At 39.6% G+C, this 23,011-nt stretch overlaps 1 protein-coding gene across 50 annotated transcripts in view; it reads left to right on the top strand.

Annotated features, from left to right (window-relative positions):
- SETD5 (SET domain containing 5) overlaps positions 1-21,760 on the top strand; it is a 79,256-nt gene extending 57,496 nt beyond the window's left edge. For 32 of the 50 annotated variants that reach the window (XM_086366556.1, XM_086366548.1, XM_086366573.1 and 29 more), the window contains 8 exons: positions 1,382-1,511; positions 8,502-8,746; positions 11,660-11,716; positions 13,613-14,083; positions 16,930-17,228; positions 18,108-18,241; positions 18,719-18,807; positions 19,151-21,760. In XM_086366556.1, coding sequence (XP_086222682.1) covers positions 1,382-1,511; positions 8,502-8,746; positions 11,660-11,716; positions 13,613-14,083; positions 16,930-17,228; positions 18,108-18,241; positions 18,719-18,807; positions 19,151-19,759 — 2,034 coding nt within the window. In that variant the 3' untranslated portion in view covers positions 19,760-21,760. Of the gene's footprint in view, positions 1-1,381; positions 1,512-8,501; positions 8,747-11,659; positions 11,717-13,612; positions 14,084-16,929; positions 17,229-18,107; positions 18,242-18,718; positions 18,958-19,150 lie in introns of all 50 variants that reach the window. The other 18 variants (XM_086366560.1, XM_086366557.1, XM_086366581.1 and 15 more) reach the window with 4 other exon arrangements.
- The last annotated feature ends 1,251 nt before the right edge of the window (positions 21,761-23,011 follow it).

Here is a 23,011-nt window from a genome sequence, read left to right as displayed (position 1 = left end):
TTTCACTCATTTTCGGTCTCCTGAGCCTAATTTTTCCCATCTATACAAGAAATGCTTTGGACAGGGTGACCTCTGAGGTCTCTTCTATGTAGGGAGTTATAGTTCTGACAGATCGTCTTCACATCAGTATTCTGTATGTGGGAGAGTAAGTTCATTCTTGGTCTTATTTTGGCTTCAGAGACTTGATCAAATCCTAATATGATGTGATTCAGTTGATGTTACCTCTCTTTTTTAGATATTCACTCTCTATCTCTTCATGTTTATACTTTTGCTTTTATTTGGCAGACCACAATGCCATTTACATGATGTAAATGTTTTCTTGGCTTCCTCACATTATTTCCTAAGTTCCTATTAGAATTGCTATCTTTGGTAAAGAGAATATTTACTTACCTGTAATATTGGTTCTCTAAAGGTGTAAGTTACAATCACCTTTACTCTTCCTATTTGGGATATGGTCTGACTCAGAAATTGATGTTTATCAAAATTCGATCTGTCTTGTGTCAGGGCAGGAGAGCCACAGAGTGGTGAGCAACCTACAACTGTGTGAGTGTATCTTAAGAGAACATAATTACAGGTAAGAAATTTTCTCTCTTCCATAGGTTGCATAATCTTACTATCCTTATCTCTGTAGGCTTCCTTTCTGAACAAAGTTTGTTTCCATCATTTTAGGCTCCAGTATTCAGTACAAAAAAAATGTGACTGATTAGAGAGCTCTTTTTGACTTTTTTCCCTTCTTGATTTCTGCAGAAGGATTCTGGTAATGATTTGCATTACTCATGCATAATTTAACCAAACTACTTAACAAGGAGGGAAAACTCACAGGATATTGAGAGTAGTCTTTTTGGAAGCATTTTGGCACTTGTAGTAAAGAGCTATTTATTCTCATCCAGAGTTTTCCTGTGAAACTTTTCTATTATTTCTTCAGATATCCCCAGCACAGGACAGACAACTCTTAAGAGATCTATCTTCTTTTTACACACTTACTTTATGTCCTAGCTTTATTCTGTGTGATCGGAGTCTCTTATATAAACGCTAAGATTTCTTCCTTCTCTTTTCTCATTTATTCCATTCTAAGCAGTATGAAGAGTTAAATAGTAATCATTTTTATTGTTTTTTTTTTTTTTTTTTTAAGTGGGACTTCATTATGTGTAATCCAGGCTTTCTCAGTTATGCTCCATAGAAGGAATTGATGGGGCAGTATCCTAAAATGCTGAAACACAAGACAAAAAATATTTTTGACTGTGGACCTGAATGAATGTGTTGTATTTATATCTGTCACCAGTTGATATTTAGTGACCCAGTTGATGCATTTAAAATAAATAGGTGAGCCAAATAGTTTTAAATGATTGTTGATAATTCCCTGGTTCTTTTCCCATTATAGCGATGGATAAAGCAAGCCTTGGAAGAAGGGATGACCCAAACATCATCTGTACCCCAAGAGACTAGAACTCAGCACCTATACCAAAGTAATGAGAACAGTAATTCTTCTAGTATCTGCAAAGACAATGCAGGTGCGTATGGCAAACCTTTCTGAATACATAAGCAATGATTACTTTGGGTCTACATTAAAAATTTCACTGAATACTTTAAAAAGTATGATACAAAAAAAAAATAGCATTGTTCTCTAAATAGTTACTTTACATCTGTCTTTACAGAGGAAGAGAGAGATCTCAAGTCAGGGATCAGTATTCCCAGGACGGCAAAGAAGGAACTAGACAGTGTACAGATAACAGCAGAAATGGTTTTTAAAAAGGTTAGATATATTTAAAGTAGTAAGTTTAGGAGCTCTGTATCCGTATTTATAAGAGGGGAAATAAGAAAAGATGTGGGGCACTATTCAGGAAAGAATCAAAATTGTAGGTGATTGAGTGGGGTGGGACTTGTTGAAGGGGCACGGGGTGAGTAAAGTAAATGAGAAATTATTATGAATTGGTTGTTTTCAAAAGAGCTTGCACAATTAGTGTAAATTTTTTAAAAGACATGACCTTGAATCCAATTTAAAGTCCTCATATGAATTTTTAAACTGGAGGGTCATGAAAAGTCATCTGGTCCGTTGGTTTTGCTGTAACTCTTGCAGGGGTCTTGATTGCAATTGAAAGCACAGGTGCATGAACTTGATACCAACTTATTTGGGGATAGTCTATTACCAAGTTTCTCTTGGCCAGTAGTATTTTAATTGAAAAGTTCTGTGTGATTTCTGTTTCTTTATCTCTAAATCAATTTTGTGAATATTATGCAATCAAAACAAAATACCAAAATAAATACAGTGCTAAAAGTCATGCAAGTCTGTATCTAACATAGTAATATTTCAAATTTTCATAGAAATCTCTTGTTCATTGCCTAAGTAAATATAAACTTGAACTAAATAAAGAGATATGTACTAGTAATATCTGATTTATACTAAAACTTAGTGTAAGATTATATTTGGAAAAAATAGGCTGCTAAAAATAGGTTTTTTTCAAGTTATTGATTTAGTTTATTTTTCTATCCCTAGACTGGATTATACCTTATAAGTTATCACATATATAACCTCAATATAATAAAATCCCAGTGTAGAACATCTGGAAGATAAATGATACCATATATTTAAAATACTTTATTCTCTTCACCAGTAATTAGGAAGATGTACTCAAACCAGGTTAATATAACAGATTTTCGTCAATTTTATCAATTTTTTGGCAGCTTTTACAGTACAGTGAGACCATAACAATTGGAATCTTCTGTCTAGAACACATACATATGTACGTGTAGTCTGTGTGTTGTGTATGTTTGTATTTGAGATTGGGAAAGGGAGGCTGTATTAGCAATTCCACGTCTTGACTGGCAAAGATTCATAAGGAAAGTGCCTACATTATTATGTGCCCTAGTTGGAATGGAGTTAAGACTGTTAGTCACCAACCTTTATTAAAGTTCTCTTGTCTCTAACATCGAGAAAGATTCAAAGGATACACCTTGCCCTTAAGCAACAACATAAACTGGAAAATATTTAATTGAAACCAAGCAGTACTCAAATGAGCATCTTGGTATATTGCTACTAGTGTAAATCCTGAGGAGTTATTTTTATTTGTTGCTTTGCTTTCTTTGGTTTTGGGGTTTTTTTATTTTGTTTTTCTCATCTCAAAAAGACCAAGGAGATATTAATCAAGAAAGGGAGACAGATTGATACAGTGGATAGACTCCAACAGACCTGAATTTAAAGATCATCTCTACCCTTTACTGGTGCTTACTTCCCTGTAGCTCAGATGGTAAAGAACTGCCTGCAGTGCAGGAGACCAGGGTTCTATCCCTGAGTCGGGAAGATCCTCTGGAAAAGGGAACGGCGATCCACTCCAGTATTCTTGCCTGGAGAATCCCATGGACAGAGAAGCCTAGTGGGCTACAGTCCGTGGGGTCGTAGAGTTGGACGTGACTGAGCAACTAACACACACACACCCTTTACTAACTCACGCAGGTTGTAAAATATCTCTGAGGCTCATCTGTGAAACGGGTATAGTAATATCTGCCTTGTAGAGCTAATATGAGATTAATGTACATAAAGTGCAGTGTCATACCCTCAATAGGAATTATTATTGTCATTATTATACACAGATTTCTTGTTGAACATTTATGGAAAATTTACAGAAATTAATCATATACTAGGATACATTAAGTTCTTTAAAGCTAAAGTTGTGTAGAAATAAACAGTATTAACTCTGCAGGCAAGGGCGAGTATAATGTTCATTATTTGTAAATGATGTGGATATATACCTAGGAGTCTAAATAATTGGAAAAAATAAACTGCTGGATATATAAAAATGCATAGCATTTATTTACCAAGAAAATAAATGAAGAAAAATTTGCATTGCTGAGCTCAACAAAATGAAGAAACTGCCTATGAATAATGGTGGAGACATGTAAAACAAAGCAAATCTGAGGAAAATTTTTTAAGTCTTGAGGAAATAGAGGGAACTTCCATATTCCTTAATGGAAAGAGGATATATAATGAGTGGGTTTTTTTTTTTTCTTGTCTTCATACAGTTTCCATCAAGCTAGTTTGTTTGGGGTATGATTAAATGATCTTGGAAGTTTATCATAAAAAATAAAGATGAAAGTAACTAAGAAAAATTGAAAAAGTAATGACGAAGAAGTACCTAGCGGTATAAAACTAGTTTCTAATGTGACGCTGCAAGTTGGTAATTAGATTAGTACAGATTCAATATTGGATATATACATGGAACAGAACAGCCAGAAACAGGCTTTATGTAAGTGAAAGATTCTGTAAATTATAATTTTTACTTACGTGGGAGATGGGAAAGAATTAGATATTTGCCAGAGTAAATTCTGTGTGCATTCACTGTTTGGCTTTGTTTTCTTTTTTTAATTAAAGTTTCTATGTCTTTAGCTCTCTGAACTGATAGAGGACTAAGATAATGGGAGAAAGGATTTGCAAAAATGACAGGGAAGTAATATCTCTACTAGAAATTAGAGAAGATTTATCATGTGCATTTTTAAAAACCTAGTTGTAATTTTTCCAGCTACTTATTGTACAGAAGTAGGTGTGGACTAAAAGTAGAAGTAAACAGTGGACTTTTGCACAGTCTTAGTCATGAAGTGATTAATAATTGCCAATAATACAGAATAAAATGACCTGGGTTTCCATGAATAAAGAAATGGTAGAATTTGTAGTTTACCTTCTATTGCCTATACTTTTGATGAAATACTATACAGTAGCATTAAAATTTTTACTGTTGATTTATTTTATCAAATTAACCTCCTAAAAACAGTACACTACTACTTTTGAATTAGATTTCAGTCATCTGAATCTTGAATCTGTAAGAATATTTATTATTATGACCAAATAAAAGTTTTCCATGGAATGTAAAGGAGGTTCAATACTTGAAATTTTATTCATAATTTATTAGCCAACCAAATGGAGGAGGAGGGAGTAATAGCGTAGTAAATGTGATTTTAATGATAAATAACATACTGAATGATTTTCTTATTTTACATCTATCTGAAAACAGTTGCCAGGTATACTTCATGTTGAAAAATAGATTAAACCTTTTAAATGGGTTATCAGATTATCCCAGTATTACCATTCTTATTTAACAACATTTAGAATTGTTGTCCAAACTGATTATCAAAAAAAAAAAAAAACTAAAAAACAATGAGGTAAAAGTTTTGGTAAAGAGGATGTATAGGTTATCATTGTATACAAATAATATGCTTACCTACTTAGAAAAGCCAAAAGAATTAACCGAAAAACTGGTAGAGGCCAATAGGGTAGCTAAATACAAAAATATGTAACATACTGAAAGATTTTCTTACATGTTAGCAATCACATTTAACTAATATATAAGGAGAAATACATCTAATTCACAGTAGTAATGGAAAATAGAGACCAGTGGAGAATAAACCTAATTTAGAACTGTGGCAAAAAAAAAAAAAAGAAATGTGGCAACTCTGTAATGAAGAAGTATAATATAAGGGATTCTCTGGTGGTCCAGTGGTTAGGACTCCACACTCTCATTGTCGAGGGCCTGGGTTCAACCCCATAAGCTGCCAAAATATTAATGATGATGAAGAGGAATATGAATGAGGGCATAAGTAGACAAAAGATCATGCCACAGTGCTCAGTGAGAATTCTCCACAGATTACTCATGAATTTAATACAGCCCCAGTCAGCCTTGGGAAGGGGAAGTATCAGCATAGTTGACAAATGATTTCTACAGTTCATTGACATGAAAAGTATACTGCTGCTGCTGCTGCTAAGTCGCTTCAGTTGTGTCCGACTCTGTGCGATCCAGAGACAGCAGCCCACCAGGCTCCACCATCCTTGGAATTCTCTAGGCAAGAACACTGGAGTGGATTGCCATTTCCTTCTCCAGTGCATGAAAGTGAAAAGTGAAAGTGAAGTCGCTCAGTCATATCTGACTCTTAGCGACCCCATGGACTGCAGCTCACCAGGCTCCCCTGTCCATGGGATTTTCCAGGCAAGAGTACTGGAGTGGGGTGCCGTTGCCTTCTCCAGAAAAGTATGCTAGAATAGGCAAAATAATTTGGAGAGCTTGAATAGAATAACTGGAATTGTCCAAACAATTTTACTAAAAGCGTACAGAATAATGTTCAGAACTAAACTCAGTATCTAGTAGGATAAATGTCATATTTCAAATCAGTATAGAAATATGATTATTCTATAATTACCAAATAATTTGGAAGAATATGCTAGCCATTTGCCCTGTGAAAAGGTTAGAACATTCTGAGTTAAATTTGAAAATTAAATATGGAGATAATGGGGAAATAGGTCATTTTTATAGTCTTGGGGTGGGGTGACAAAGACATGTCTGAGGCAGAAAATAAAGGAAATAGTTGATACATTTGACTAAATAAATACAAATATAAACTTTGTATAGCCAGAAACGACTTAATAAAATTAAAATATAATTGTTAACATTTTTTTCATTGTAATGGAAATATTTTTATTATGAGTGAAGATAGCAGGTTGTTTATTCAATGTGATTTAGACATAGAATCAGTAAAGCCATGTCAAGAAAGAGATTGAGATGAAAATACCCCAGGACATTAGTAGTGCATTAATTTGTGAATATGATTTCAAGTTAAGTATGAGTTTCAATATGTGGATGTTTGTTTATATATCTTGGGAATTACATAAGTAAAGGTACAAAACAATAAAAGATAAATTTAACCAGGAGATTTGATAGCTGTGTATGGCAAAAAGAAGAAAAATGAAACTTTAAAAGAAAATTTTGTAAATATAGTATTGTTCATAGAAAAAAGTAGGCACATTACCACTGGCCTGTAAACTTCATAAGGACGAGTGCTAGGTCTCTTTCGTTTAATATATTATAATAAATACTCAAAAGATCTATTTTAAATGAGTAACCTGTAAGTTGATTTGGAGATGGGAGAGTTCATCTGAACTCCATAACTTTTCTGCAATGAACTTTATAACTTACATAATTGCTTTTAGTAGTTACAGTGTTGGACCTAGCAGTATAGTGGTCTTTTTAAAAGATTTCGCTGTTGAAGACTCTTGAAATATATAAACTTAAATGTAAGTTACGAATCACACGTTTGTTTTGTTTATACCTAGGCACTTTTCAAAAGGAGAAAAGAAAAACATAGTATCTGGAACAGAAGGAAATTACAAATATACTTCTAATCTAGGAAAATTTTTAATTTTTTCGATGTCTGAAAGGAAAAATATGTATCTCCAGTATTTTTTGCTTTTATTTCTTCTGTTTCACCCTCTACTGCGCTAGTTTAGTGCTTCATAACTCTTTCTGTGTAACTACTCCATTAACTCCAAATAGTTTCTGAGTGTTCATTCTCATACTGACCATTGCTACCAGGGGAATTGTTCTGAAGCATAGCCGTGCTGCTGTCCCAAAACTTTTCCTCAACGGCTTGGGAGGAAACCTAATCATTTAACCTAATGATTAAGAATGTAGATGGGAACCAGATTGCCTACTCCCTCTTTAAAATAGGAATGATAATACTAGTACTAGATTTATAGAGTTATTCAGATTAAACCTGCTAATTCACATGAAGCACATAGAATAACGCCTGGTATGTAATAAGCCCTTAAAAGCATACTTTTTTTTCTCCTTATGCATAGCAGTATGACCACCTCCGTTGAGGTTCTTAAATTTATATTAAACATGTTTTATGTATGTTTTCTTTTTCTTATGCTTTCATAAACCCTTTTAAAATAGAATATATTTTTAAAAGTAAAGTATATGATAACCATTTTCCCCCACATACCTAGTTCAGTGGTTTCCATGTAAGAGGTACTAAACAAATAGAGTAAACGAATAAAAATAGATATTTCCTTTGAGAAAGTGAGATAGGTGCATTGCCCTGAGTAGTCACTAAAATTTAAAGCATGTCAACTTTCTTTCAAAGTGGAACTAAGAAGTCCACCGGAGGAAGTAGGATATTCCAATCAGAAAAAGAGTACCAACCTAGTTTTTGAAAATGAGGTTTACATAGAAATGATTTCACACTTTGAAGCACTCTAAAACTAAGTACTCAGTAAGGATCAGGTAATCATGTGTAACTCGCTCCTGCTGAAGCAGAAATATTAGGTAAAGAGCTGCTAAAGAATGGAAAAATAGATAAAAGCTTGAAACTGAGTTGGTGAACCAACAATTGAACAGAGAGTAATTTTAACACAGACACAGATTTGAGGGTTTTTTTAGAATGTGAAAAATATAAATTTATGTTTTCCACTACAAGAGATTAAATTAGCTCCAGGGATTAGTTATTTAAAGTGTCAGATTCATCTGATGAGTTTTTGGGAGGTTAGGGAGTTTTGAGAATCACTTTTAAGTGTGGCAGTTAAAGAACCTTTGGGCTTTTGGTTTGATTGCAGGAGATAACAGTGGGATGAGGCAAAAGTGGAGTTAGGAGCCATTGTGGGCTAGAGATTAATGGCTTCACTACGAGTATCCCTTTAGGCTGTAATTTCAAACCTCTCATCCAAGCTTTGTACTTCACAGACTTGTTGAGCCCATTAAAGAAATGGAAGTCTCGCTATCTGATGGAGCAGAATGTCACCAAGTTACTGAGGCCTCTTTCTCCAGTCACACCACCCCCTCCCAATCCAGGCTCAAAGAGCCCCCAGCTGACCACACCTGGCCCATCTCACCCAGAAGAGGAGTGTCGAAATGGATACAGCCTCATGTTCTCACCAGTCACATCTCTTACTACTGCTAGTCGCTGCAATACTCCTCTGCAATTTGAGGTGATTTGGGTTTGGTTGTTGGGAGTTCTGAATATGAAAATCATCATTTGCACCTCCTCATTTCAAATATAATACCATTCCAAATGTTTCTTTACCATGTTCTTTGCCCACCTTAGCAACAGAATGGGAAACCTCAGGGTCATTGTGACCTATTACCTGGTAGCCTCTCATCTTGGCAGTCTCTATACTTCCCCAAATAGGAAGAGTACTCCCACAAGTGATACTCATCTATCTTTTGCATGCGGTTCATGAACCTCCATACCTTTAGGTGGTAGTCTTGCTAGACCTTCATCTTTATCTTTACTGTGTGCCTTGGTTAAAATTGGCCTCTAGCTTCCTAGTAACCATTAAAATGACACCAGCCTGAGAGTGCAGATTATAGTGATTGGTTGTGCCTCCATTTCTTGGCCTTTAAATCAGTGAAGTGTCTTCGTTATTTTGCATTCTCTTTGTGGCCTCAGTAAACAGATTGAGAAAGCATTGAGGTATGGTTTATGGCAAGTTAGGATTTTCATTTCCAGGTTACTTTCCCTTCTTGTAATAATGTGTTAGAAATGAGAAGTAGAAAGAGGCTAGCAACATGCATTTATAAAAACCAGATTTATTGCTCACTCTCTGGTCACCTGTTTCAAAAAGTTAATTCTGAATTGCGTTAGTGTTCAAGTTTGAGTGATAGTAGGTTTATTGAATAGAATCCATGTGAGTGCATTTAAAAAAAAAATATTGCATGTTGCTTTGACTTCTAATTAAACAGACACTGTTCCTTCTCAGAAAAATTTGTTTTGATGACTAAACACAGCTTGCACTTCTCCAGATGTCTTGTTTGATAAAGGTGAATGTTCTAATCAGTGTCATCCTACCTGTTCAGTTTTTAAAAGAGGACGGGAATTAAAAAGACCTGAACCTTTAAATAGCTAACTCAGAAAGGTAACTAGCAACCTTGAAAATAAGAGGAAGCTATATTCTATGCCTAAACTACTTTTGGAGCAAACCTTTTTCTGAGAGGGGGGATAAAAAACCTTCCTGGTCATATTTGATTTCTAGGGAAGTTATCCTTTACCAAATTCCCTGTGACATTCTTTTAAGCCAGATAGCAAAACATCTGATATGGGCCCTTACTAAGTTTACTTGGATCTAATTGCAGTTGACTTTTCATTTAGCAGCTGAAGTTTGAGGGTAAAATTTCATGAGAGGACATTCTCCCTGTCGGGCAGTAGATTATAGGAATAGAATTTCATAGTTTATTATAATTAAAGGTAAAATTAGAAGGGGAGTTGCCTTCTAGAACAGACAGGTTTAGCACTTGGTGCATACCCTACCCCTTGTAGCATTTTGGGTAACTATGAAACACTATGCAAATGTAAGGTGTTTTTTGTTTTTTTAAATCAGAGATCATTTTAGTGATGCATAGTCTAAGCATAATGTTAGAACACCAGGAAAGAAAGAAAATATTGTAGTATATTAAATAACTCATCCCTTCAAAAAGTTGAGTGCATGTTTTCACTATTTTAGTCTCATGATTTAACTAAGAAAATTTGGCCTGTTTCATCAGTGCAAAAAAAACCAGGTTTCATCATCCTGGCTATCTTTATCACCATTTTAATTGCCATACACTTTCCTATATTCTAGTATGGGGAAGTCGGGAGCCTTATTTTCACCTAAGACTGTGCCACACAAATAGCAGAGAGATGGCACAAGTAAAGATCAGTTTGTTGGGGAAATAATATTTTTAAAAGGAAAAATAATCTTCCAGAAGAAAAGTGAGAAATGCTAAGAGGATGAGTTGAAAAGACATGTAATAAAAAAACAAGATCATGAGAGGGAAGCATCAAAAAAAGAGTAAAGCAGCATTGGGAGGGCAAGCTTAATGAACCCCTTCTTTCCACCAAAATAACCTTTCCCTTCCTGCCTTGAGAGCCATACCCCACTATCCATCCCACACATACAGCACCCTACCAAATGAAATTATTAACAGCCAGTAGCCCTGCTGAAGCAGCCTCATTTCCTCTGCCACAGAATTGTTCAGCCACCCAGGCCACAGCTATCTAGAGGCTACAACATTAGAAACCCTCCTCTTTCCTTGTCACGGCTACCACCATCATTCCCTGCTTTCCCTGCTTTTTCCCTCCATATCTTCCTATCCAAACTCACTGCCCAGTTACTATTTCACTCAGGAGTGCTGCTTCAGGCAAAAGCCCTAAGGATAAGCCCTTGTTCGGGACCAGAGGCTTGAAGGGTACACATCTGCCTTTTTTTTTTTAAATCCTTTTCTCTCTGTTCCTCAAAGTACAGTGGATTATGTTATGAACCATCTAGCCTGTGAGCTGGAGAATCCATCAGTCATAACTCCTGCAACTGTCATTCAAGAGGAACTGACCATCTCCCTAGCCCTGGCAGCCCCCTGCATGCTAAGCAATTCCCCTGGGTAAATATGGCAGGCCTGAGTCACACAAGAGAATGAGAAAATGTGACGTTCAGAAGAGGGAGTGGGGTAAAGAGGAAAGGTGCCCTGAAGCATGAGGGATGAGTGATAGGATGCCTATCAATAACAAATACTACAGGTTACTAAAATCTCATCTAACATAGAAAGACATAATGTAACAGTATAAAATCTCACCAATTTAACTCCTGTTATCCGCTTGAGATGTTTACTTATAGCATGAAACATAACCAGTTTATCCTTAAATGCTTTCAGAGACACCAGGAAGCATTTTAACAAGTCATTCTGTCCATTGAGATGATTCTGCATTTAAACATTTCCCTTGTGCATTCTTATCCCTCTCCCTGCCCCACCCCCACCCCACCCCCCCAAATTTGTGGCTAACCATCTATGCTTGCTTTTGCTTTATTTTTTGTTTGTTTTGTTTTGCTTCTTTGAGTAGATGAATAACAAGATGCTTTTCCCTCCTCTAGAACATATCCTCCCCTGAGAGTTCCCCTGCGAATAGGCCCGAGTCCCTGTCACCCGAGGTAGTTATCACACCATCTCAATCACACTTGGAGGCTGTGAGTGAGTGGGCATGAGTGTGTTCCTGCGTGTGTGGGGAGGGCTTGGGGGATCCGAGTGAATGGGGTGATGGGCTGGAGGGTGGCCGATTGGTCACTGTAAGGTGAATGAAACTTCCCATGTGTGACTCTGGTTACTCAGAATTCTCAATGTAGATGGAGGAAAATGAAGTAGGTGTGTGTGTGTGTGGTGGGGTTCGTTTTTGTTGTTTTTGAGGGAGGGCGGTGGGTATGGCTGAAGAGTTCTTTTAAAGTAGAATAGAATCTAGAAGTCAAGTTTAAAGGAGCTGAAAATATGGGAACCTTGTTAAAGTCTGACAAAGTGTGTTTGTTAAATAAGGAAGGTTAAATCAACAGTTGGTAGGAGCTGTCTTTTGATATTTATTATCTTGGGCTTGATGAAGGAGCAGCTTATATTGAAAAAGTTAGGCAGTGCTTTATGCTTTATTCTAGAATTAATCTGACAGCTCTGTTTAACTGGATGTTTTGAGCTTTGGTTGATAGATTAAGCATCTTCTTTAGAAAGGCAGAGTCATAACTCAGCTTAAATCAGCCCATGGCTTCTGTGACTCAGGTGTCCATTCTACAGTGGTTGGGGAAATGGTTGCTGTACAGATGGTATCTCTTAGAATATCAAATCTTACTGCTATGGAGATGTTAAATTCACATGTTAGTGCTAGAGTTTCTTAACTTGTTACAAGATTTCGACAAAGGTAGCAGTGATAACTCCATGAATCCACATGGAGCCTTACTCCTCTTGAAAAGAAAGTAACAGTCGCTCATAAACTTTTAGAAATATAGAACTTTTATTCCCACACCCTTCCAGTAAAACATTAGTGCTAAACTCAGTGACAGGTGACCAAATTCTGAATTGGTAGGATTTTATAGATCAGTGTGAAACTAAAGATTGTATTCTAGTGTACTAGAGGTTTTCTGAGTGGTTTTTTTTTTAGTCTTATTTTGTAAGGAACATAGAGCTCTCTCTCCTCAGTTGCTAAAGATTCTAAGATAGAATAATTTGGAGGCTGACAATGGTGTATTATCTGGGTTTCTGATTCTATTCTTTCTAGAGAGTTAGCTATAGTGGACATAGTGGCAGAAAATCTTTGATGTCAGAAGGTAATGATGACCAAGTAGATGGGTTTATTTTTGGTATGTTTCAGCATTTCAGATACTCTGCAGTGATGGACATTAGTGGTCTTTTGGTATGTTGACATACATTAGAGGATGCAGAAAGAATTGAGTGGCCAGAAAGTTTATGAGAAACACACATACTTAATAGTGGAAGTGAGTGAAGAACTGGTTGGTTGATGTCTTCAACTAATACCATTCTCCTTCCCTGAACCAGTAACTTAAAGACTTGACTTTTCGTCTACTTTCTACTTTCTTTCACCTCTTCCCCTCCTTCCACCTTCCATCAATATTAGTTTAGAAATGAATAACACCAGAAGCCAGTTATCTTAAGACACCATTCTCATCTCTGTGGCTCCACGGGGCTCAGGTAAATCCCTGATTATACTGCCAGTCCCTGAATGTAGTGCAAGGTGACTCAGCAAACCTGATGAAAGGCTAAGCAGGCAAAATAGTCACATTTGGCCAATTATCTAATTCTGACTTTCCCAGTATTCTCATCCAAAGACTTTAAATCAATTTGGGAAAGGCCAGGATTCTTTGGTAATCTGGCATGTGTACACTGGTGCTACATGGGACCTTTACAGATGTTAATGGCTTTCTCTATTCTACTTTCGTCCCTCTTACCTTTCCTTATTCACCTGTGCCCCCTCACTTCCCTTCTTTTCTGCCCTTTGACTTTTTCCTTTCTCCCCTACCCCATGTCTCCGTTGGTTTTTATTCTTTCAGCTTTGTCACCGAAAAGACCTGGACTTGACAAAAGTAGGCTACCTTGACTCCAACACTAACAGCTGTGCTGACAGACCTTCCCTGATCAACTCGGGTCATTCTGACCTGTCTCCTCATCCCTCTGTCGGACCCACCTCTGAGACTGGTTTTACAAGCAGGAGTGGAGAAGGACATCAGACTCTTGGGAGAAACTCGGACCAGACATTTCGGACAGAGTTTAACTTGATGTATGCCTACTCCCCATTGAACGCTATGCCTCGAGCAGATGGATTGTATCGAGGGTCTCCTCTAGTAGGGGATAGAAAGCCTTTACATTTGGATGGGGGCTATTGTTCCCCTGCAGAAGGCTTTCCCAGCAGATATGAACATGGTTTTCTGAAAGACCTCTCTCGTGGATCCATGTCACCTGGTGGCGAAAGGACTTGTGAAGGAGTCCCATCTGCCCCCCAGAACCCACCACAGAGGAAAAAGGTAAGTATTTCACATTTTATAGACCCTTTTGAAGAACATTAACTGAATAATTCAGTAAGTAGTCACTGAGTTACCACTGTGTTTTCAGCACTGTTCTCAGTGTGAGGAAAATGAAGATATAAGACACAGTCTCTTGGCATGTTCAGTGAAAGACTATATATTAATACAATTTGATGAGTGTTGTAAATATTAAGCAAATTTAAATGCTTCTCATGTATGTGCCATACAGTTGGCTAGGCGATTCAAAGGATAAAGCAATGAAAACGAATAATGCTACTTTACATTTTTTATGCTACTTTTCATGTTCTGGGCACCATTAGGCTCTTCTTATGCATTTATCCTCACAGTAGTCCTATAAGATGGGTAATTTCCCATTTTGCAAATGATGGAATTTAATACCAGTTGCATAACTTGCCCATGGTCACAGAGATAGTATATGGATGAGCTAGGACACTCCCCAGGTCTGCCTGATTCCAGATGGTATGCTCTTACTGCCACCATGCTGTATCGCCGCTTTGATTTCGCCCTAATGGAGCTTATAGCAAGTGAGACTGAGCTTAGATAATTATATTAATGATGAGAAAAAAGAACAACTTAATAGAGGAAACCTGGCCAAGTTGGATAGTGGACGGTACTTGAGGACAAACAAGAGGTTCATAGCCAAGTTTGTGAGGAATAGCGTGAAAGGTGACAGGTCACTGATTTGGCTGACCTCAAATAGTAAGTAATCATTCAGTCAACATATTGAGGGGATGAAGATGCTACAGAACAGAGCAGAATGAGTAACTGTGACACTCCATTGAGCGGGCAGCAGGAATATGACATGATTGAGAAGTGAGGAGAACAGAGATGGGCAGGGCCAGGCCACAGAGATCTGGTAGGTGGTGCCTGTTCTAGAAATTACAAAGCCAAAAATCTGCTTTTTATGTCAGTGATTTTCAACTAGGTTTATTTGGGAATGGACGGGAGTATTTGAGCTGTCCAATCAACTTCCATTTACTGGTCAGATCTAGAGATGCTTAAATGTCCTCTGTCTGTGACAGTCTCACATAACTGCCAAGTGTCTGTGGTATTCTTGTTCACATGTATGCTGGTGGCTTTTTATCTTTGCATTGCAGTGAAATACATTACCAGAATTCTTACACTAACTCCTTTCCATGATTGTGTATAGAAACTGCATGCACAAAATTGTCTTCCTTTGTATTTTTGTTATATTTTATATTTGAACAGAAAATTGAGAGCCCTAAGTGATTAAAAGGAGGAGGAAACACTGGCAGATAATTTGTAATAAAATAGCATTGGGGACACTTCCCTAGCAGTCTAGTGGTTAAGACACTGAGCTTCCACTGCAGGGGGCTTGGGTTGGGTCCCCAGTCAGGAAACTAAGATCCTGCTTGCTAGGAGGCATGGCCACCCTGCCCCCACCCCCCACCAAAAAAAAAAAATTAGCATTAGGTTTAGAATACTGTTGCATGAGACTCACAGATTTAGAGAACAAACTCTGGTCGCTGCAGGGGAAGGGGGACAGTTAAGAGAGGTTGGGATCGACATGTCCACACTGCTATATTTAACAGGGATAACCAACAAGGTCAGACTGTATAGCACAGGGAACACTGCTCAGTGTTATGTGGCAGCCTGGATGGGAGGGGAGTTTGGGGGAGAATGGATACATGTATATGTATGGCTGAGTCACTCTGCTGTGCACCTGAAACTCTCACAGCATTGTAAATCAGCTATACTCCAATATAAAATAAAACATTTTTTAAAAAAAGATTACTCTTGCATGAACAGTATTGACTAGCAGGAACAAAAATGGTAACAAGTCTTTGAATTTCTGGTTTCATTTATTATGTGCAAAAATGAATGAAATCATGATCTGTTATTTCAGAAATATTGTTGAGCACCTGCTATCAGGCCAAGTTCTGTGCTGGACATTAAAGACAAAAAGCCAAACAAATTTGTTCTCTGCCCTTGTAGAACATAACAGTTTATAAGTATACAAGACACGGTGTTAGGTCGAAAGCCTGTGTAAGCACAGTGTGCTGTAACAGCCAAAAGGAGGTGTACTAGGTGGGGCAAGGAAGAGGGCTTTCAGTGTGGCAGTCAGGAAAGTATAAGGCACAGGAATGGCAAGTTGGGGAGAAGTTTCAGTGGCACAGCTATAGGGATTTCTGGGGATTGAGGAAGAGACTTTCTCAAACTGCACAAACTCCCAGCTCTTCAGCTTCCCTTTTCATGTATTTTTGTTTGTTTTTGGCCATGCCACGCAGCATTTGGTATCTTAGTTCCCCATCCAGGGGTCGAACCTGTGCCCCTGCCTTGGAAGCACAGCGTCTTAACCACTGGACCACCAGGGAAGTCCCCCACCTTTCTCGGTGCTACCTTTGTTGCAGATAACTGTGATAGCACACTTCTGTTACATGGAACTGTGATCTCACAGGTTTTTCTGAAGGCAGAATAAAGGTTGAGGTCTACTGGTAAATGCCATTTTTCAAAAATGTCATCTCCTGGCATATTCTCTTTTTAAACCAGCTTCTCACTGATTTAAATATGTAGCCGTGCTCAGGTCTCTCTCACACCTGGAAAAAGTCACCTGTTGGTGCCTGCTTTGTTTGCCTGGCCTGCTAGCGGTTTCCTAGGGTTCCATGTTCTTTCCCCATTGCTGCTGCTGCTGCTGCTGCTAAGTCGCTTCAGTCGTGTCCAACTCTGTGCGACCCCATAGATGGCAGCCCACCAAGCTCCCCCATCTATGGGATTTTCCAGGCAAGAGTGCTGGAGTAGGGTGCCATTGCTAGTGATCCACAAATGATGTCTAGCTGGAGTCCTGTTTCTTTTTTCCTTCCTAGGTATCCCTGCTGGAGTACCGCAAACGGAAACAAGAAGCCAAGGAAAATTCTGCTGGTGGGGGAGGTGACTCCACACAGAGCAAAAGCAAGTCTGCAGGAGCTGGGCAAGGCGGCAGTAACTCACTTTCTGACACTGGTGCCCATGGTGTGCAGGGATCCTCAGCCCGAACCCCATCTTCCCCTCACAAAAAATTCTCCCCGTCTCATTCCTCTATGTCTCATCTGGAGGCGGTAAGCCCATCAGATTCCAGAGGCACTTCGTCTCACTGCAGACCTCAAGAGAGTATCAGCAGTAGGTGGTAAGTTTAAGTTTGATGCTCTTATGATTAAATTCAGGAGGGAAATAAACGTCTAGACTCTTTACCTAAGATATATGGAAACACTTACTTGAGAAAGCCAGCCAGCAGTACTATATACCATATTCGGCTGATTTAATAGTATCAGTCACAATCCCCGAACTTACAGAAGCAAACAGTTGCCACCAAGCCTGCAGAACAATATGTTGGACGGCATATAGTTGTGAACACAGAGGACTTATTTTATTCACTGGGCACTAACACTGCCTCTTCTGTTTTCTCATTTCATGTGCAAGGTAAGTCAGGAGATGAGCTCAGTTCCACTGAAATTAACATCAGGTGTCTCAGTTCCACGTGGCTAGCATATATGGAGAGTTGGGACACACTCTCCAAGTATTTGTCTAGTTTAATAGAGACGACAAATAAATAGCTAATAATAATGGCAGGTACTAAGTATCAAGTGAGTGAAATAAAGAATGAGGCATTTTAGGGATATTGAACTGAAGAAATGAGGTCTGGGAAAGAAGAGGCATGGCTCAAATGAGTAATGTTCATTAATCTGTGAGACATTACTACTACCTGCCAGTCACATGACTTCACAGAAGAGAAAAATAGCATTTCAAGATGGAGGTTGAAAGCAGTAGACACCTTTAAATCCCCCTTTTCCTTGATTGTTTTTTCTTTTCTTAAAGTGTTTATTCTTAGGTGCCTGACATAGTTTGAGGCAGAGAAAATGCCTTGTTTTAAATTGGTCATGAAGAAAATGTTTTAAAAGAGGATGTTTGAAGAAACAGCGTACAGCTGTTTGTCAGAGCCTTGTTTGTTCCGTACTCTTAACTCTCAAGTCCTGTGGCATAAGTGTACATCCTGTTGCCTTCACAGGATGGTTCCCACATCGGTAGAACGACTCCGAGAAGGAGGGAGCATCCCCAAGGTCCTCCGAAGCAGTGTGAGGGTGGCCCAAAAAGGAGAGCCTTCTCCCACATGGGAGAGTAACATCACAGAGAAAGACTCAGGTGAGCCGATGGCCTTCTTCTGCCAGCCAGGTTCAGGGACACATGAGCCAGGCTCCACACAGTTTACACCAAATGCTAGGCTGAGGTGAGTCCATTTCTTAATGAGGTTGGGCTCCCTTACATGCAAAGTTCCAGCTTAGTCTTGCTTTCATTTTCTTGGGCTATAGCATTCTTAAGGTCTAGCGTTGCTTGCTCTCTGTCTGCTCTTTTTTCCCAAAGGATACCTTTCTGTAACTCATCTCTCCAAAGCCCTGGGAATCACCTTGATGAAGGATGAAGAGAAAGAAGGAGACAGAAATCAGATCAGGCATTTAAAACAGCCCATAATTAACCACTCATTTTGCCCTTCTGGCATGCTGCACTCACCTGATTTATCAGAGAGCAGCATGGGTTGGTGCTGGCATTGGTGACTTGAATGAATAATTGCTCTCACTGACTCATTTTTAGAAAATGAGTTGATTTTGTATTACCTTCCAGACCCTGCCGATGGTGAAGGCCCAGACACATTGAGCTCAGCACTCTCTAAAGGAGCAGCCGTTTACAGCCCTTCCAGATACAGCTACCAGGTGAGGCAAGAAAGTGCTCATCTCTGGGCATAGGAATGTGTTCTGGGTTCCAAATGTTTTGTGATCCTGGTCATCCTTTGCAGTTGAGATATCGTCTTTGCATATAGTTTCAGCAGCCTTGGAAATAAGTCATCATCGGCTCACCTTCAGGTAATAAATCATGCCAGAAAATTGAAATGACCAAAGACAGCCATTTTACTGTCTTGGGTATCCTAAAAAGAACAAATGTTTAAGAAGATGAAGAAGAAGAAAAAGTAGGGTCTTTTAAATATCCATACAAGCCTAAAAGGCTTAAATAGGGACTTTTTCATCTCCTTATGCTTTTCCTCCCAACTCTTTCTAGCTCCTGCAGTGTGATAGTCCACGGACAGAATCACAAAGCCTCCTTCAACAGAGTTCCTCCCCCTTTAGAGGACATCCCACCCAGTCTCCGGGATACAGTTATCGAACTACTGCACTGAGACCTGGGAACCCCCCTTCTCATGGTTCTTCAGAATCCTCCCTCTCTTCCACGTCCTATTCCAGCCCCGCCCACCCTGTGTCCACAGACTCGTTGGCCCCATTTACGGGGACACCAGGGTATTATAGCAGCCAGCCGCATTCTGGAAACAGCACCGGCAGCAGTCTTCCAAGGAGGAGCTGCCCTTCTAGTGCTGCTAGCCCTACCCCACAGGGCCCCTCAGACTCGCCGACCTCAGACTCGGTTTCCCAGTCCAGCACAGGAACTCTGAGTTCCACCTCCTTTCCTCAGAACTCTAGGTCGTCATTGTCATCAGACTTCCGGACTATCAGTCTACCCAGTGCTGGGCAGTCAGCTGCCTACCAGGCCTCCAGGGTATCTGCGGTTTCCAATTCACAGCACTACCCACATCGAGGGAGTGGGGGTGTGCACCAGTACCGACTCCAGCCACTGCAGGGGTCGGGGGTCAAGACTCAGACAGGACTTTCCTAGGGCTTCTGGATTTGGGCAAACAGAACTTGAATGAGCCCATAGCTGCTTCCTTCCAGCTGCCTCTGGAACCTAGGCCGAGCATATTGCTGGGGAAGGGGGTACAAGGTGCCAGAGGATTGGGTCTGGTCGACAAGAAACAAGACTTGTGGTCACGACTGGCTCTGGCCTTGGAGAAAGATGTAAATCTTGTCTGAAGCAGAGACTATAAAGAAGTTTCTCCCTGCTGTTAAGGGTACATTGTTGACAAGCAAATGGTGTTTTCGGTTAGTAACGATTCTAAGTGCAATGAGTTGTGTTGAAGCCTCCATCTCCCATCCTTGCCTGTAGCCTGTAGTCACTTGTGCAGTGAGGACATCTTTTTAAATCCAAAAACGAAAAAAGTTTTCAAAGGAAAAAGTGAAAAGAGCCAATCTCAAAGCCCCAAGCCATCTGAGTAGTGTTAGGGTTTTATGCATTTAAGAAAAAAGGTGGGTATATAAAACAACCATTCCAAAAGCAGGTATCTGGCCAAGGTGTGTTCACTGAGAATATTCCTTACCTTTGTCTTAAAAACACCAAGAGGCAGGGATAGTGAAGCTTGGTGTGTGCTCTGAGGGGTTCCTGGATCTCTGAAGAAGTACTCATGGTCAGTTCTTGATTATTCAGAAGCAGATTATCGTAGTAGATTGTCTGAGCCCCCAGCTGGTACCAACCCACTCCCCTTCCCCAAGCTATTTCACAGCTCAGTAACCCATGAAGTAAGTAGGCAAAGAAAAGAGAGATGGGCCAGTTGCAGTGCTGCTTACCAGCCACTGACAATGCATTTGATTAGGAAGGTCCCAAGTAGTTTGGGAGTTCTTTGAATTTTATTTTTTCTACTCCCAGTTAATCAGGAGTTGCCAATCCCCTGAGTAGGACCGCCTCCATGATTGGAGAGCACGCACTCGTGACTGCAGGGTAAGAGTGGAAAACTTTGATTGTGGAATGGCACCGACAGGACTGTGATTGTGTGTGGGCATGTCCCACGTTTCTTTGGGAGATGCTTATTTGAGCGTGGCCCAGGTGAGAGTGTTTTAAAGCCACCCACACACCTAATGACAGCTGTTCTGGATGAGAGATGAGAGCAGACTGGCTTCTCCCCATCAGTGCATTGTGCCTGTTGTACACCCCTGGAGGAGCCCTGGGGCCAGCCAGGTGGGGTACACAATCTTTTTAAATTCCATACGGTTGCCAGCTTATTTCTTTCACTTGTTTACTGTAATATCCGGCGTGTTTTTATTTATCTAATTTTTGTATTCAGTTATAACCATGGTAGGGGTAGCAAATATCTGACAGGTGTAATCCCTGGTGCTGCAGTGGACCTTACTTCTTTCTTTTGGACAAGATAATACTGTGAGTCTCCCTCCTTCCCTCCAATTTGTTTTTTCCTTCTTTCCCTCAGCCTCTTGCATCCCCTTTTCTTTCTACCCTCTCTTACAACTATCATATGCACAGTCTTCTCTCTTTGTGTGTGACTGTTACAAAATTTCACTTTTTCAAAATTCAAATCAGGTGTTTGCTCAAATGAGGGGAGATTTTTTTTTAATGCTGAAACGTCAGCAGAATACTTTTCTTTATGTTGTTTCCCCCACAAACCCATCAGTCTGGGAGAGCGTTGGAGTGGAAATCATGTTGCCTGGGATGCTGGTTTCTTTGTATATTATATAAAACGTATGTAAATGTCTCTCCATTTGGGCTGGGGTTTGCATTCTCCCCTTGGCTATTAACCAAGGGGAGAGGCCAGCGGGCAGGCGGCCCTCACCCTGCCTGGCACGTGCAGAGACCCCAGCCACTCTGTGTGGGCAGGGTGCTGTCAAGACCAGACCTCTGGGGGGGGTGGGGCGGGGGGTGGGGGGAACTCTTGGAAGGGAAGAAGTATCACTTCTTTCTCAAGTGGAGTGTTTACACCTTGCTGTAACATTTGAACTTTCACAAGAGATGTAATAATTTTGATAATAAAATTCTTAACCATAATAATCATAAGTTGAGAACTTCTTTGTCCAATTCTGTGACACTGCCTTGCTTAGTTTTCCTGAAGCTATCCTTAAAGGGAGCAAGATGGAACCACATTCAGGAGAGTGTGCTCTTGGTGGAGTTGTGTTGCCCATAATGGGGCCAGGAATACAGATTGATCTTCCTTCACCATTTTATGACTAAGATCAGGCAATAAGTGGGACTTCTCTGGTGGTCCAGTGGGTAAGAATCTACCTTCCAATGCAGAAGACCCAAGTTCAATACCTGGTTGGGGAACTAAGATCCAGCATGCTGTGGTCAACTAGAGAGCCCGTACACTACAACTAGAGAAGCCAGCACACTGCAGTGAAGAGCCCACGTGCCGCAACAAAGACCCAGCATGGCCCAAAAAAAACATCAGGCAATAATCCTTTACTAAAGAGTTGCTGTGTGCTGAACTATATATAAGGTGCTGGGAATGTGAAGATAAGACAGCCACCTGCTCCATTCCTGGGTGCTTTGCTTTCAGTGTGATACAGATGTTAGAAACTGAACTGTAGTAAAGAAATAAGCAAGTGCACGTTGTACACACCTTCATAGTTAACCAGGCTCTTCCACTGAAGTCATTTGCTATCTCATTGATCCTTAAAATGTATAAGGTAGGTATATTACTCTCATTCTATAATTTTTTTTATAAGTTTCAGAGGATACAATGTGTATCCTCTCATCCAAATGACAGGCTCAAGCTGACAGTCTTGGAAATTTTGCAGTTTACCCAGGAGACAAATAAAGATGCTTTGAAACTAACTAAAAATCACTTAACTAACTGAAAAATTGTATCATACCCTTTCTTGCCTTAAAAATATCAGCCTGGCCTTTTTAGCTCTGAGGAATCATTTTTGTGGTACAGTTTTCTCTGTTTGACAGAGCTCACCCTGAAGAAAAAAGTGCACTGTTCTCCAAATGGACTATGTATTTACTTCGAAACCACACTGACCATCAGTTCATCAACCAGAACTGGAACAGCCTTAGTAACCTGCTATGAGGCTGAGACAGAAAAGTTCCTGTGCTTTTCAGTAAAGCACAGGAGTAGATCAGTAAAGATCAGTAAAGAACAGAGCTTGGAGATAAGCATAGCTACTAAAGGAGATGCTGTTCCCTGCTCCTACACTCAAAACTTAACTCTGGGAAGATAATAGTTTTGAATATTTCTCAAGGACTCCATAAAAGCACACAGGGCAGTCATGATAGCAAAACAGAACCTTGGACAAGTTTATATTA

Source organism: Bos grunniens, chromosome 22 (assembly GCF_055505025.1).
Source record: "Bos grunniens cultivar Pamir isolate PY7600 chromosome 22, Bosgru_T2T1.0, whole genome shotgun sequence".
NCBI classification, from domain to species: domain Eukaryota; kingdom Metazoa; phylum Chordata; class Mammalia; order Artiodactyla; family Bovidae; genus Bos; species Bos grunniens.
This window is presented reverse-complemented; position numbering and strand designations above follow the sequence as displayed.